The following is an 18,315-nucleotide window of genomic DNA, read 5'->3' as shown; positions in this document are numbered from 1 at the left end:
AATTAGTGCTGAAATGGATTGGTTTGATAAAAGGAAATTTATTTTAGGGACATAATGGATATCTACAATGATCCTCCTCCAGGGCTGTTTATTGTCCCAGATGAAAAAGATATTACAAAGGTATTCTTAAATGTTCAGAAATATATTTTTGAAATAAAATGACCATTTCTTTTTTTATATAATTATCTTCTATATATTTTGGTAGTTTACCATTTAATTAAAACTAAGGAAGATGTAGCCAAAACTGGCTCTAGTAAATCATAAAATCTAAATACAGTTCATATCGATAACAAAATTGTATAAGTCTGAATTACATGATTTGATTTGTGTTTGGACAATATTGTTGTGCATATGCAACTAGAAGATCGAAGACCAGTTGAGTATTTTTTTTTTTTTTTTTTTTAACCAGATACAGAAGATATTAGAATCTACAGTACTTCATACTGTGTATGTTCTGGAAAGAGAAGATACTTGTTAACATTAGACCTGAATTTCTGTAGACTATAATTTTCAGGAAACACATATGAAGGAAGATAGTTCCAGAGAACAGAAGTAAATAAGGAAGAGGACAAGTTTGTTTGAGTTTGAAGTTGGATAATGAATGGATACTGACATGCTTACAGCAGGCATTCAGACTGATTTGGAAGAGAATGGTAGAATTTTTATAAACTTCCATGGGCACTGTTGGAAGTATCTACAAGACAGAGTGGAGAGACTTTGTAAGAGATAGGTCATTTAATTATTTTTCTCCTCTGTTGAGAAGCAAAGCTTGAGAGAAGTTTTTTGGGGCCACTACCTCAGATGCAGGAACAGTTCCATGGTAAGATGGATTTGAGATTTGTACAAATTTTAGAATCAAAGTAATGCCAAGAGCAAAACAAAAAACCCAGTTTTTTTTATGCAGAGGAATCAATATTTGGGATGTGCTTATGCCAGCAAAGATTAGAAGTCAGGGTTCTTAATAGAGATATATGTGATCTTGTTTAGAAATATGAGTGTCATTGAAGATGAGCATAGGAACAAAGATATCTTTTTGTAAGAAGTAAGAGGACAGGTTTAGTCAATAAAATGATTATATTCACTAGAAAGTGCTAATATTCAAACATTGGTGTCATATAGTATTTAGAGATCATCATGTGAGTGGTAAAAAATTGAGACATTAGTTTTGGAGCAGTGCTTCTACATTAATCACACTAGACATTTTTGTGACCTTCATGCTCATTGAAGGTCATGAAAATGTTTTGACTATTTGGAAAGGAAATTTTACTTTGAACTGTTCTAGTTTTGATTATTTGGTAGTTTGTTTATTGTAATGCTATTTATTTTGTTGATTGAATATTTATTTTCTTGTATATTCTGATTGTAACTGTATTTGCATAAAACTGTGAGTATTGGTATCAGCACTTGCTTTATGTTGGTTGAAGGCTAAGCAGACACTGACAAATAAATTGTTGCAGTGATATGTTACTTATGGTAGCATAACGAACATACATGCATGCACTGGAATGGAACAGTTGCTAAAATATATATATATTTTTTTTTTTTTTTTATAGAGCGCATGCTTATGTGCTTTTCTCCAAAATATTCAGGAAATAGGATACAATGCAAAAAAAAAAAAGCACTATTGGATATCTGATACTTTGATGCTTTTCATAAATTATAATTACTCTTAAAGATACTCCAGAATAGCATAGATAAAATTAGCATAATCACCTACATGGAGTAAATCTGAATACCTTAGAACAGCAAAGAATTATTGTGGGTTTAATATTCATATACAGTAAATCCCCACTATTCGCGATATCTGTATTCACGGTTTTGCGTATTCGCGATCGCTGATTTTATATAAAATGAAACCTAAAAAAATGTGAATTTTAAAGCGCCGTGAATATTTTCCGCCATAAAAAAACATGGGCATGGCTAAAATTATCTTTCCCGGTCAAAACAGCGCTCAGTGGGTGGGGGGAGAGGGGTGACAAAATAGCGAGCGTGGATGTTTCTCGCTAATCCTTGTTCAGTATGTGCTATGAGCTTGTCATGGAAGGTTTCGTCGTTTGCTTTTAATTTATATGCTTATAAATTGAATAAATTTATCAATTTATAAATTGATATGCTTACAAAAGTGATAAATCTACTGTTTTGCAGTGTAAAACAGACTTTTTCGAGTGTGTTAATGGAAGAAAGTGACTTTATTGTTGACAAGTTCTTTCTAACCCGTACAAAAATATGGCTACGAATAACAAGAGAAATGTGAAAATATCAAAGAAGGTGATGAGATTAGTGAATAAAATTGAGTTATTAGACAAAATTTCTAATGGTGAAAGTGTCTCCTCAGTGGCAAAACATTATAAAATCAATGAGTCAAAGGTACGATCAATCAAGAAATCGGAAGAAAAATCCGTTTAGTGTTGTGAAAACGCGCTAATTGCTTCAAAAATTTGCTCTGTAACTCGTGATGTTAAATTAGGAAAAATGGAAAAGGCTTTAAATCTGTGGATAGAAGACCAAACTCAAAATAAAATTCCGTTAAGTTCACTCATCATTTGTGAAAAGGCAAAACTCCTTTATCAACACTTTAGCGAAACTGGTGATAGCACTGGTGGGATAAGTTTTTTTTGCTAGCAAAGGCACTGGTTTGAAAGATTTGAAATTTCTAATAAATATTACATTTAATATTAAATTGTTTCTTATTTTCATTTTGATGACTTGCATTTCACTATGTACTGTCTATGTACATAGTCATATTATGAAGGTACATATAATACATATGTAGACAAAATTTTAGACTAGTTTTTCTTATATATTTCATACTTTGGAACAGAACCTCTTTATTACTATGGGAGCCATAACTCAGTATCCACGGTTTCGGTATTCGCGACATTTCTCAGGAACGTAACCCCCGCGAATAGTGGGGGTTTATTGTATAAAGTTTTAGTACTGTTTTAAATAGGGAGCTACTTCCTTACATTTGCACAAAATCCTACACAAAACTTTAAGAGCACAACTTATTTCATCTAATTTTTCAAACTGACTACAGACAATAATCCTGTCTACTACATACCAACACTATGCAAAGGGAGGTTCAACCTTCGCCTCCAACCTCAAACCTGACACTTGATGATGATGATGACCCCAATTAATAGATCAGCCCCTCCATAAACAGGCCAGACTACTCCTTCCTTTTTAAATACAGGTAACCCCTGCTTAACGCTGATAATTCATTCCGGAAAAACAGAGCGCTAAGTGAATCCACGCTAAGCGAGCGACACATTCCCATAAGGTAACATATATATTTGTAAGTTGCTGTCGGTGCCATAGGATATTTCCTAATCAATAATAAATGGTAGTGAAAAGATGCACAAATGTCGGTCAAAATATTTAATATTCAAATATTTGTACATATAAAATATTCTGCATTACATATGTATATAATTATGTGGTAACTACTTAAGTATCAAAATTAAACTTAAAATTCCAATTAAAATCATGAATTTAATTGATCTGATTGATTTAATTTAATTGATGAATTTAATCATGAAAAATTGTCGATTTTGGGTTGAACTTTGGCCCTCTTCCAAATAAACTAAAGGGGGTATTAATTTTAAATCCCCCACAGCGTTACCACCGAACAATACAGTCAACCAATCCTTCCCTGTTTTGAAACCTGGTCTGTTTTGTTTTTTTTTTTTCTTTCAATATGAAACTTTTTAGGCATTCGTTTCCACAAAAGTCCTGCTTCATCTATGTTAAAAAAAACTTGTTGAGACATATAACACATAATACCCCTCTTCAATAATTTTAATAAGCTCTTTTTTGAAAGTTTCGGCTCCTTCATCTGCACTTGCAGCTTCTTCCTGGATTTTAAATCTATTCAACCAGCCCTAACCAGTTTTAAATGGTTCCACTTTTTTTTTTTTTAGGTGAGTTTTCTTCAGATCATCATATTGGCTAATCTCTCTCTCTTTTTTAATATTTAACTTAACTGAATTCTGCATTGGATATTATCTTCAGTAAAATTAGTTAGTCTTTCCATTTCAATCCTAATAGTCGGCCTAGCCCTAGTTGCTTGCAGTGGAACAGCTATCTTTCCCGCTGCTAAAATTAATTCTTTATTTTTTATAATTGTTCTTACAGTTAAACTTGCCAGTCCTAAATTATTGCACACATCCGCTTGTCGTTGACCGGAATCGATTCGCTTCAAAACATCTAATTTAATTTTCAAATTCAGTCTTTTTCTTACATTTATAGTCTTCGTACTGTGCCAGACGTTGTTGCTTTTTCATTCTTATCGGCCATTATTAACTCTTCGAAAATGTAACTGGGTTGGTTGCATTAATTACGATACAATGTTGAAGTAAACTGGCCGTTACGCATGAAGTCTAATACTGTACTGAGTGATGACTAGACTTTGGATAAATGCATATAACACAAATATTACAAGCAATATACTCGATCATTATTTAAAATGTTGATCTCGGAACTACGTAACAAGTCACTGTACTGCAATTAATTGAGCGTGCGAGAAAATTTCACTGGACATGGGAAAATTTCTCAAGTCTGCATGGGAAACGTTTTAATGCTGTTTTGGTATTCATTTTCAAGCTATCGACTCCATCAAATGAAACGATTTTTTTAAATATGCCAAAGATGCAATCTGTAAAAGAGCGTTATAGTGATCTGTGACAGCATTATAGTCAGATACAGGTTATAATATAAGAACAGCGTTATAGCGAATCAGTGTAAAGCAAATTGCGTTATAACAGGGGACTGCTGTAAAAAAAAAAAAAAAAAAAAAAAAAAAAGGTAAACTGCAGCCATTATCAATCCACTGCAGGATGGGAGCCTCCTCAGCAATTCGTGTTGATGGAATGGACCATAATCTGTCACGCTGGTCCAGTGGGGGTTGGTCAATCAACCGTATTTAGCAGTCAAGTGCTTGACCTCCGGCCTGCTCAAAGAGCTTGCACTACTGCACTTCCACCCCTGACCACTCGGCTATGGACTCAACATGAATCATTGAGGAGACTTCCATCCTGCAATGGGTTGATAATGGCTGCAGTTGAACATTTAAATTTATTGGATACTAAATCTGGATCCATTTCTCCCATACAATAAGGTGTATGTGTGTTTAATCAGTGAAATTACTGTTCAATATAATCAGTCCTAGAAATCTGCGATTTTCTTACTATTTTAAAATTATTTGATATCGCTGACAATTTGTATAATATTTAATTATTTAAAATTATTCTATTTTCTGGATGATAAGTTGCAGTAGATCATATTGTGCACTAGTGCTTACAATACCGGGATCCTGAATAACGGGATCCCAGTCATTTTTTTCCCTGTATTCAAATCCCAGTATTGATACAAAAATATCAGTTTTTCGGTACTAATTTAAAAAATAATTATTCATGATTTATTCACATAAAGGTTATAAAATCGACAACAACAAATCATTAATATATATAATCCTGAATTTGTAACTGTGGGATTGTTATACGCAAAATGTAACAGAAACATGAAAACGTCATGAAACCATATGACAAAGTGTTACAAATATATTTTTATTAATAAGTATAGTGTGTGTGTGTGGAAGTAAAGCACTTAAGGAATAATGAAAACATCATTACAGAAATATTTCCATTAGTGGCAGTAGGCTTGGTAGTGCAATTAAGGAATATGGTGAACAGTGGTATGGCAGGTGCGGAAGGGTTAAAATTAAAAGCTTCTGAATAATAGTTTAATCCCTCTATTACACCGCTACTTGAGGATGCGACACTTAGTGCATTTTGGGAAAGGGTGTTGGTATGGAGCAGTTCAAAGGTATTGTGAACAGGTGATCTTGAGGTAAAAGATAAAAGCGTTTCGTTGTGTGGGAAAAATATTCTGTTTTTCCCACCAAAGGAAGATGAGTGAGTTTAAAGAATAACACCGTGATTCAGTCAGGTTTAAATTAGATAGGGAGGAGATGCGTGCAAACCCCATCTGGGGTTTGCACCTAAGCTTGCATGTAAAAAAGTAGTACAAGGGGCAATTGTAACTTGCAATCAATTCAATAAATAAATAAATGAGAAGGAAATAAATAAGGTGCTTGCACCAAAAGAGGGGTTTGTGGTTGTTTTTCAGAGGGGTTGCAGACTTCCAGTGGTAGTTCTGGGAGTTTCCAGCTATATAGTGAAGGGTTCCGCCGGTCATGTTCCTGTGCTAGAAGTTAATCCAGAAGTTGAATAATAAGCCAGTCAGATAGCGCCCTGGCTTCTACTACTGTGGTAATTTCCTTCAGTATTAACAGAGAACTGTTCTCAAAATCCCAAAATAAGACAGTATTGGAAGAGCTATACAGCAGAGAAGTAGAGTTCAACTAAGAAGAGAGAGACATCACCGCACTCTTTGGAAGGAACCTGCACAAAGGAATCCCACCGTGAAAGAGAAGGAAGGTGGTAAGTCCTTTGAACTGTTGTTTTTGAAATGGTACTTAGATAAAGTGGAAGATTATTTTAGAGTAAGGTTGAAGAAACACGAGAAATAAGGAAATGTTTAGTATTGAGTTGGTTTATTGGTTGAAGTTGTAAAGAAAATTGATATTGCTAAATTAAGAGAGATTACATGGAATTGTTAGCATTAAGTTAGCAACTTATGTATTGCTGTTGTGAAGAGAATGATATTGGTGATTAAGAGAAATATGAGGAAGTGATTAAAATTGAATTAGTTTAGTGTTTGAAGCTGTAGAGAGAGTTGAGATTGTTAATTGAGAGAAATTTTATGGAAATGATAGCATGTATTAATAGATTAAATGAGAAAAATGAATAGATTAGATGTAAATGAACACCAGTTATGTGTTGTAAGTAGATTTGTATGATAAATGTCTTTTGTTTTATATTTGTTTGTCATTGCTCTTGAGAAACTGACAGCTCACATATAATATATATATATACGATATATATATATATACACACACTCATGTGGGGGGGGATATCCCTCAGCTCCTGGAAATTCTCATTTTTTAATGCAGTCAGGTAGCTTGTGGGACTTAGTGCTTGAGGGGAGCTGCTGTACGAAAATCATGGCCACTGACTGCGATACTAAGGTACAGGTATCAACTAAGGTACAACTTAGATTTGGTTTCCTCACCAAGCTTAACCATCAGTCCCTTTCTTTCGTTAATACGGATATAGTGCCATAAAAAGTCAAAAAGGAAATATTTTTTATTTTTGATAAAAAGGAAATATGATTTTTTGAAGATGAGGGAATAAGGGGGGGGTTAAACTGCAACTCATCTACAACCATCTCAGGTTGTAGTCCTTTTGGATTCTGTGCACCAACCAGCACAGAATCCAAAAGGACGTTTTCTGCCGCTAATTAAATATCTACCAAAATTAGATGCAGTTTAAATGATAACACTATTGTGTGTCTTAAGAGCTCACTTTATTCGGACAGGTAGTGTGGATGCTTATTTTTTTTGTTTTTAGAATAACTGTATGTTTAATAATTTTTGCTAGAATATTTATTATTGAAATAAAAGTGTGATTTAAAATGTGAATTCAAGTAATTACTTGTTTTTTTCATTACTTTATTGCAATAATTTCAACAAAATTTATTGCGAAAAATATATTTTTTGGAATACCGGTATCCTGCTTACATAAATTAAAAATACCAACATACTGGTATTAAGATTTTGACCAGTATTGTGAGTCCTACTGTGCACCCATGTTTTAGAATGCAGATTTTTTTTGGTAGGGGGGAAATTATTTGAACCACAACTCTTTCATTATGATTAGCAAATGTCTGGTTGAAACATTTGTGTTCCTTTATATGCAAGTCTATTTTTATGTGTATAACATTCTTTAAAACAAAAGTGTTCATTTGAACATTATATTTATAAAATTTATTAATTTACTAATAAGTTTGTATTTTGTAAAATACAAAGCTTATATAGCAAACAAACAAAAAAAAATTATTAAAGTTCACAAATAAATTAGTTGAATTTGAATTTGTTAGGTAAAAGAGGTGTGTGCATTGTTCTAAATGATGAAAACATTAGTGTTTCAATTTTATTTTAAAACTGTCAAATTTCCATTATGATCCTGAAACAAATAATAGTTATGCAGAAGCAATACTGCTTACTGACATTATTTTCTTGGGGAACTATCATTAGTGCCCAGTACTATGTGAATGCTCTGGAAAAGCTGTAGAAAGGAACATTTTCAGAATAAGTGCCCAACAGTTTATGCATGAGTTCGCATCGTCTCGGGATCTCATGACAAATTTGTATGAAAAATGACTAGTTTATGGAAAGAACTCTGATAATGTTAGGATAGGAACATTACAGCAAGTGAGGAGTATTTTGAAAATGGAATATTCAGATGACTGAATGGAACATGATTATTTTATCTTTGAAACATAGATTAAAATGTGTAATTATTAATTTTGATAATAAAATAATATAGAATTTTTTCTATAGCATATGTGCCAAATTGGTGGAACTACAGTTGTTGGGGTTTTTTATTTTTAATATAAAACCAGGTGCGTAGAATCATTCCTTATTCCACTTTCAGTAAGCATATGGGAAGGTTTTTTTCCCCCCTCCCTTCCTCAGCCACATATAACACTGGAGTGTATGTGCATGTTTCATTAAGAAGTGTAGGTATGAAATTGATCAGGAATTTGAGTTACCACTGATTAATTTAGTTTAAATTTTCTATTATACCTTGGTTATATTGGTCTGAAAATTTTGCTGGATTTTCTGCCAAAAGATTGCTGTTTACTTGTCCAAAAATACATTGTGTGCTATTAGGAAGGTCACTAATAAAATAAATTCTCATACAATTTTTATCTCAAGATTGACTTTACTGTTTATGCAGTTTGAATGCACAGTAATTAAAAATTGGATGGAGGTCAGTATTTCACAAGGATGTTATATGAAAAATACAAGCAAAGGTTATAGCAATATTTGAATTCACAGTTACCAAGTTGTATTCCTAAGCAACTTGGTAACTTTCAGGTTGGTTGTCTAAGTATAAATGAGTTGTCATTTCTTTTCTTTTGTATATAGCTTGATAACTCATCAACTTGTTGATGGTGAGTTGTATGACCTTGAACTTTTGTGAAGTAATTTCTGTTCAGGCTTATAGTAGCTGATGAATAGACTAAAGATGCTTGGATGTGAGAAACAGACTGAACTTTAAAATTGAACTAAGATACTACTCAGAGAAAATGTTTTAGAAAGTGACCACAGTTATCTCAGGTGCATGGATGAATTATTCAGGGAAGGCTGATGGACAGCTGCAGTGGCACCACATATATGAAGTTTAAAATATTATTCTTTGATTTAACCTTTGTATTATATACAAGATGCTTCTTGTGCACTAAAGAAAAAAAATATATATATATATATTTAGATCTGCAAAGTGAATACAGTTATGTTGATAGTCTTTTCAGTCGTGCTCTAACCTGCCATCCAAAATGAAGGGGTGCTGTTTTTTTTTTGTCGGAGGACCACTGTAGCACATATATAACAACACATCCAATAAATTTATCTTCAAAAAAAAAAAAAAAAAATTCCAGCTGAGTGACTAATCTCCTGGTTGAAGCACTTGGACTATTGGTTGTATGTGGTTTGGATGCAAATTTGACGCGTGCATCAGACAAGACTTCAACTTGGTTTCATCTCTGTTGTGATCTGATGAGTGCCGATGAAAGGATAAACTAATGCATTATGCATTTCATCTGGTTCTGTTACTAATGTCATCTTGAACAAGGTTAACTACAGTCACTTTGCTCTGCTAGGAACCACTTTTTCTGAGAGTGTGGTGGATGATTATAAACCCATCCTCACTGGGATGTTCACACTGGAAATTAACTGATATTCAGGTGCTATATTTACTTTGCATATGCCAAGTAAATGTAGCATTTACTTGTCATATGCAAAGTGTGTCCCATACATGATTGATAATTATTGTGTGCTTCATGTTTTCTGAAATAGTTCAGTGCCTCTGGTCTTTAATGTAATTGTCATGTTATAATGACACTCAGTCATGTTAACATAAATGTTATTTTTTGATAATGCCGAAACTCATTGATTCTTTTGCACATATGAAAAAGAATAGTTGTTTGTGGAAGGTCCTCTGATAATGGAAACGTCATCATGAAAGTTGGAAATCACATAACTTGCTGTGTTTTACTTTCAAAAATGCTGTTAGACTTTGTTTATATTTTGTTGGGACCATACACACAAAATATCAATCCCTATTTTTGAATCACTTTGCATAAGTACTAGTTGTCATTGCTAGAATGACTGAACTACACATGTAGTCTAAATATAAGAAATAAAATATTGTTTATATGACTGCATTGAGAGAATTTATTGTTAAGCTTGAAAAGCCAGTGTATGTCCATTAAATAATTCGCATAAAGATTTTGTAGACTAGGTTTGTATTTTTTGCAATTTTTTAGCAGGAGAACAGTCTGGATGTCTAAAACCTTCAGAAATACAGTTAGGCAGTTTGGCATGAATGATGACAAGTCTTTCCAATGCAAAATTGTCCATTCTGCAGAGAAAATGTTCTAGAAAGTGACCACAGTTATCTCAGGTGCATGGTGAATTATTCAGGGAGGGCTGATGGACACTGCAGAGGCACCACATATATGAGGTTTATACCACATATATGGTGTGTAAGTAAAAGCAAAAACTGTGATTTAATAGGAAAACATAGCAAGATCATAAAATCTCTAACACACACACACACACACACACACACACACACACACACACACACACACACACACACACACACACACACACACACACACACACACACATTACTGGTTCTAATCATCATTACATAAAATTATTTTATTGTTGAAGGTAGTAAGTTTTAATGTATTCATAATCCAAACATATCATTACTGTAACTGACGTCTCAAACTGCATATATAATTCATGTTTCTTTAGTTTTTATACTTTCTCTCTTCTCTCAAAAGGAAATGCTCTTTGACAGTGTAAACTAGCAGATTTTTATTATTTTCTGCCATAAATGATAGTCCTGCATGCTGTGAACATTGAAGTGCATCTTTAATATTGCAGATATGCCATAAATAACCTTTTTTGTTTTTGTGTTATGTTTTGTTAATACCAGTTTAGTTTAGTTTATACAAGTTGAAATTGAACAATAGTTCTTTGCTTAATAATAAAAATAAAAACATCAAAACATGTATTTAGTGAAATATAGTGCCATCAAATCATATAGCTATTATTTGTGCATGTTGCAGTTTTATTGGTTAGATTTTGAGAACTAAAATCTGGACTACTACGTAATCATAAAATTATTGTTGGGGATGAAACTGATAAATGTAAAAATCGCTTCTCTTTTTCAATTCCTGATTCTGCCATTCCTTCTATTCATATGCCTAAAAAAGCTAAGGTTTTTTTACTGTTGCAATATACTTTGGTAATGTAGGAAAACTTGCTCGTATGACCTTTCTACTCAAAGGTGCCTAATTATTTTACAGTTCGTAAACCAAAAAATGCTACCAGGTTCTGTTATTCTAATTTACTATTGTTTTATTTATTTAATTTTTATTTGTTTTTTGGGAGAGGACCCTCTATGTTGAAGAGGGTTAGAGGTATATTTGTGTGTGTAATTTTATTTATTTTTCCCTCCCTTGTTAGATTCATGCACTTATAACAGGATCCTTTGATACCCCTTATGAGGGAGGATTTTTTTACTTCCTAATTCGTTGCCCGCCAGACTATCCTATACAGCCACCAAGAGTAAAATTAATGACTACTGGAGAAGGAAGGGTTCGATTCAACCCTAATCTGTACAAAAATGGCAAAGTGTGCCTCAGCATTCTAGGGTAAGCTTTTAAATTCTCACAGTTTATTAATTGTAATAGTTGTTAAAATCATGCTCTTGCATTTTAGCTTTGGTCTGTATAATATAAAATTAAATAAGCACATATGATATGCTTTTAAAAAATGTAGTCATGCTCTTGCATTTTAGGTTTGGTCTGTATAATATAAAATTAAATAAGCACATATGATATGCTTTTAAAAAATGTAGTAAGGTTCAAAAGTTTTGGAACTTGTGCTAGTGATCCCCCCATACTTCTCCTTCAACCCATGCACGGTACTAAGTACTATAGGTTTTGATACCCTTCGTGTTTGGGGTTTTCATTAAAAAAATAAAATAAAATAATAGTGAACTTGTTGAGATAGAAATTTACTGCACACCATCTTTGAAGTAGATTCCTTAGGCTTGTACACTTATAATGGCAGTACCATTGTTGGGAGTAGTCTTACAGTCTTTTTATATAACTATCAGCACATTCCACCTCCTCAAAACTTGAATCTGCATCCTTTCAGATGCATTCTGGACAAGAGGGAGTAATTCAGAGAGTAGATCTGGTGATTTGAGTGGTTGTGGAAGAACACAGATATTATACAGTATTTTGTTGAAACAAGGTAACAGCAACACAGCCATGTGCTCTGACAAAGAGCACTTGCATATCTTGACCTTCACACCCATCACAGACTTACTAAGGATGTATATTGAACTATTCATTGACTGCTTATATTTGCCGTGTACACTTGTACTGTTTCCTTCTATGGCTGTTTGAGAAGCTCTGAAACTTTTTCACTCTACTACTGTGAAATATTTATTGTGAATATTAAAGCTTTTTGTTAATTATAAATATATTAAAATCTGTAAATCTGTTCATAATGCAAGGTCAGGAAACACTGAATTATTTGTAGACTTTCTAAAATAAATTCTATTGATTTCTTGTGAATAATATAAGCTGTGTCAAAAAAAAGGGGGAGTAGGTTTGACAAATCAAACTCTTTAGAATTAATAATAGGTAACACTAAAATTTCTTTTATTGTTTATTTTAAAAAAATGCAAGTTTTTTATTCAGTGCTTAAAAGCTCTGGTTGAAATTACTGATCTCTCTCTCTCTCTCACACATAAACACATGATACTTTTTTAAGGTGCTTGACATTACATATTTTCACAGCATATACACTCTGGATTTTGAGATGAAATTAGTTAAAAGTCCTGCAGTGAGATTTGAAATTATGGTAGCCATTCCACTGATCCCAATCTTCCAATCCATGTTGAGGGATCTCTTCATCCAGCCATTCTTTGACAGTGCGGGTGTAATGTGCAGTCTTACTGGACACTTGCAGTCTAGATATTTGTCCTGCTAATTGAGAATGACTGTGAAAGGTTTTATGCAACCTATCAAGAACTTCTCATTCCATAAATTCATGAGATATTGACATTCTTTCTCTCACTGAACCACTGACAAAATAACATGATCCTCTCCTGTTGCTCATTGAGTCTGAAATTGTGAAATCAACATACAGTTGCAGTAATTCTGCTTGTTTAGAATGAACTTTCAAGTTTTTGGGTATAAATCAAAGTTGCAGTATTGTACAGAAGGTCATGATTTTGTCATGTGAATTGGTACAGTAAGTGCTGCTTATGTGTTTTCTGTTTAGCCTATTTTGGTTTTCACTTTTGTTTTCAGAGTACAAGCAGTTTTAGTGAAGGTTTTAACACTGTACAGAGTGGCACTAAAGAGAGACATAACTGAAGAGGCTGTAATTAATTGCAGCTAGATTTTGGAATTCCAACTAATATGCTGCTTTCAACTTTTTTAGCAAATAAGGATGCAATTTGGAAACAGGCAACCATTCCACATTCAGTCCCTTAGTGGTAAGAAATGAATAAACATTACAAGTTATCCATATACAGATCAGCATGTATTCAAGTAGTTTTTCAAGTTGTCACCGAAAAATTTGTTGATGGCTGTTAAATTTCTCATGAGGACATTTTTTTGAAACTGGAACAAAAGCAAATATTATGATGTCTGTAATTGAAAGGCATAAAATTTTTCTGAAATTCTAAGGTGGCTGTAATGACATTTTCAACACAAATTAGGGGTTGTTTTTTATTTTACAAGTGATTTGCCTGTTAAAAAAAATTACTTTTGGAAAGTGATTCTTGTCATAGTGATAATTGTAATAAAGCGTGTTGAACTCTTCTTTTGGGCATAACTGGAATAGACAGACTACTTGCTCTGCTAATTGAAAAATCTTTGAAGCTGTGATGTTCCTGGTGTAAAAATTGTCTATGCAATATTTTGCAAATCACAAAACTTGAATGACAGCTAAAAAATGGCTACTGAAGTTGAACAAAAAAAGAAAAATCATTTTGTTTATTGATAATTGCACAGCTAACATTATTCCTTTCAGTTAAATTCATGCTGCAAATTACAAAATCCAACATTATTCCTTTCAGTTAAATTCATGCTGCAAATTACAAAATCCAACATTATTCCTTTCAGTTAAATTCATGCTGGAAATTACCTCATCAGAACTTCATTTCTAGAACCAAAGAATTAGCTATACAGCAGCCCTAACTAACGCAGTTCCGCTTTACGCTGATTTGCTATAACACGGTTCTTATATTATAACCCGTATCTGACTGTAACACTCTTTTACAGATTGTATTTTTGGCATATTTAACGAAATCGTTTGATTTGATGCAGTCGATAGCTTGAAAATGAATAGCAAAACAGCATTAAGACGTTTCCCACGCCAACTTGAGAAATTTTCCCAACCTCAGTGAAATTTTCTAGCACGCTAATTTAATTGCAATAAAGTGACTTGTTACGTAGTTTGTTTTGTTTGTTATTTGGTTTTTAGGAGCATTAGAAACTAAGGCCATATTGCTCCGGGGATATGCGGTGGTCATTCCCTGACCTTTCCGCATCCTCTGTATTTGGTGGTAACGGGCTTGAACCCCAGTCTAATCAAGAAGCGTGTGCTACGCACTGCTGCTCCTGCCCACCTGGCTATGGAGGCATCTGTTATGTAGTTCCAAGATCAACATTTTAAAAAATGATCAAGTATATTGCTTGTAATATATGCATTTATCTGAAGTCTAGACATCGTGCGTAACGGACAGTTTACTCGAACATTGTATCATAATTAATGCAACCAATGCAGTTACATTTTCAAAGAGTTAATAATGGCAGATAAGAATGAAAAAGCAATGTCTGGACGCAGTATGAAGACAATAAATGTAAGAAAAAGACTGAATTTGAAAATTAAATTAGAAGTTTTGAAGCAAATCGATTCCGGTCAACGACATGTGGATGTGTGCCATAATTTAGGACTGGCAAGTTTAACTGTAAGAACAATTATAAAAAATAAAGAATTAATTTTAGTAGTGGGAAAGACAGCTGTTCCACTGCAAGCAACTAGGGCTAAGCCGGCTATTAGGATTGAAATAGAGACTTTAACTAATTTTATTGAAGATAATGTCCAATACAGAATTCGGTTAAGTTAAATATTGAAAGAAAAAAAAAAAAAAAAAAAGAGAGAGATTACCCTATATGATGAACCGAAGAAAACTCACCTGAAAAAAAAAAAAAAAAAAAAGTGGAACCCATTAAAACTAGTAAGGGCTATTTGAATGGATTTAAAATACAGGGAGAAGCTGCAAATGCAGATCAAGTAGCCAAAACTTTCAAAAAAGAACTTGTTAAAATTATTGAAGAGTGGTATTATGTGTTATACTTCTCAACAAGTTTTTAACATACAGTACTTTTTTGGAAACGAATGCCTAAAAGAAGTTTCATATTGAAAGAAGAAAAAAATATGCCAAGTTTCAAAGTGGCGAAGGATCGGTTGACTTTATTTTTGGGTGGCAACATGATTAAATTCAATTAAATTAAAATCAATTTAGATCAATTAAATTCATGATTTTAATTTCAATTTTAAGTTTAATTTTGATACATAAGTAATTACCACATAATTATATATTTATGTAATGCAGAATATTTTATATGTACAAATATTTGATTAAATATTTTGACCAACATTTGTGCATCTTTTCACTACCATTTATTATGGATTAGGAAATATCCTATGGCACTGACCGCAACTCACAAATACATATATTACCCTATGGGAATGTGGCGCTCGCTTAGCACAGATTCACTTAGCACTCTGTTTTTCCAGAATGAATTATCAGCATTAAGCGGGGGTCACCTGTAATTTAAAGGGAAAAAAATGCAAACAAGCCATATAGAAATACATTCAGAACATATAAAATTGAAATGCTTTTGAAATAAATTTGCTGCAGGCTGTAAGAATAGCAAGCAAAAAATGGCACACTTACCATAAAGACAATTGCAAATTATTTCAGGTTACCTAGATTTCCAGTGATAAGTCCTATTGTAAAAGGTGAGGAGAATGTAAATGTTCTAGATGATTGCTGGAATGCTGTGATTTCTGCTTTGGGTGTAAATGAAACTACAAGATCAATTTAATTGATCAATAAAATTTAATTAAAATGAAAAAAAAATCAAATTTGAGTGTAAAACAGTATAAGGTACACTGTACAGCAACTTATATTTTTAATACAAAAGCAATAAAATTTTATAAGTTCAGATAGTATTAGTAGTGATAAATGATGCAAGAAAGTAAGCTCAGCAAAAAAAAAAAAAAAACCAGCACTTCCCATATTACCTGGCCATCCTCTCTAATACTTTTCCTGGTTCTTCCTTGAATTTATTCAAACTCTTATCCACTACAACACTAAATGGAAGTTTGTTCCAACAATCAATCACCCACTGGCTGAAGGCAGACTTCTGCACATCTAACCTGCACTATCCTTCTGCAGTTTGAATTTATGCTCCCTCGTGTGTAGGCTGAGCAAGAGGAAGGATTCTGTTAGCATTGAGCTAACTCAATCCATTCAAAGCCTTAAACACCTCAGTAGATCTCCTTGCAGATGTGTAATCTCCAGTAGTACAGAAACAAAATGGAAGTTATTTTCAGAGATTATATATGCTGCATGCATACATGGATAGTTTACATCATGTATGTAGCCCTATTAATAAACAAGCAATGTATATGTATATATTGAACATGTAAGATTTTCTTTTTTAGAACTTGGTCTGGTCCATCATGGAGTCCTGCTCAGAGTATCTCTAGTGTTTTAATATCTATTCAGTCATTAATGAATGAAAATCCATACTTCAATGAACCTGGCTTTGAGAAGGTAAAAATCTTTTTGCATTTAGTGTTTTTTTTTTTTTTATGTTAAATTTATCCATAGAAACTGCTACTTTCTTTACCATAGAAACTAATAATTTTATGTGTATTATGTATATTGTTTCAATAATCCACTTCTCCATTTCATTGGTATATTTTAAAACAGAATATATTTGGATGTTGTCAGACACTTGCCCTCTGTTACAGTTTAGTGGTTTTGCCTCTTGTTTTTTGGGAGGTCTGGGTTTGAATCCCATTGGAGACTGGAGGAATTGTTAAGGGCCTCTTTCAGTAGGTGCTGTAATTATTTGATCTCAGGTGAGGGAAAGCTAACCCCCGTGAGTTATTCCTCATTTTTTTAGCCTGCACAACAAGCAAATTGGCTCATAAACGCACAATTATGCAAACTTATTACACATAGTGCAATGGCCTTAGATGCCAATGTGCTATATAAATAAAAACAGCCAGATATTTATTGGCTTTTTATTTATTATTATTATTTATTTATTATAAAGCATAAAATTTTTGTGTGCATTATTGCTGATAACTAGGGCTAGGGCATTTTTTATTCCATTTGTCATGGAATAAAAAATGGCAATAATCACCGGAGTCATGATAAAAAGTGGTAAAAATCGTGGCAGTCACAGAAATGAATATCTAAAAATCAAAGTAAAAAATAACTATACCTTTATTTTATCCAAATTAAAAAGCATTATATAAATAATGTTTCTGTCTTGAAACTGCATAATGTACAATATGCAATTGTACATTATTAAATTCTCATCCTTGATATTTATTTGCTACTTATTCTTTTTTTTTTATTTGTGCTGGTGTTTGCTAGCAGACAAGCAGTAGCAGATGCCAAACGTTAGTGAAAAATTTATGGGAAAATTAAAATTGAGAATATCCTATTAACATTACAGCCAGGCCTCGCATAACGCGAGTTCAATTAACGCAATTTTCAGTTAACACTATTTGAAAAATTATACCACTTTTCACTTTACACGATGTAAACTTCCACTTAACGCGATCTTTTTTTTTTTTTTTTATGCGACAGTTAAAAAAAGATTTTAATCGCACATTAAAATTCATTCAAAATTATGAATAAAAATTCAAACTTTTAAATGAGCCAGATGAAAATGTTACCGCGAAGGAAATTAAGGTAAAAGAATTAGATGAAATCTTTCGTATCGCATAGAACCTCAAACAAAAGGTTTGAAGTTCTCTGCAGTATTTATTTCGCCATG

General features: G+C 32.9%; 1 protein-coding gene across 1 annotated transcript in view; it reads left to right on the top strand.

Moving 5' to 3' along the window:
* Positions 1–18,315, top strand: part of LOC150091768 (ubiquitin-conjugating enzyme E2 Z-like) — a 64,348-nt gene that overhangs the window by 20,837 nt on the left and 25,196 nt on the right. The window contains exons 2-4 of the mRNA XM_090385629.1: positions 48–120; positions 11,669–11,856; positions 16,964–17,075. Coding sequence (XP_090241755.1) covers positions 48–120; positions 11,669–11,856; positions 16,964–17,075 — 373 coding nt within the window. The remainder of the gene's footprint in view (positions 1–47; positions 121–11,668; positions 11,857–16,963; positions 17,076–18,315) is intronic.

The sequence above is a fragment of the Mastigoproctus giganteus genome, chromosome 1, assembly GCF_048544385.1.
Source record: "Mastigoproctus giganteus isolate SK-2022 chromosome 1, ASM4854438v1, whole genome shotgun sequence".
Taxonomy (NCBI): domain Eukaryota; kingdom Metazoa; phylum Arthropoda; class Arachnida; order Uropygi; family Thelyphonidae; genus Mastigoproctus; species Mastigoproctus giganteus.
This window is presented reverse-complemented; position numbering and strand designations above follow the sequence as displayed.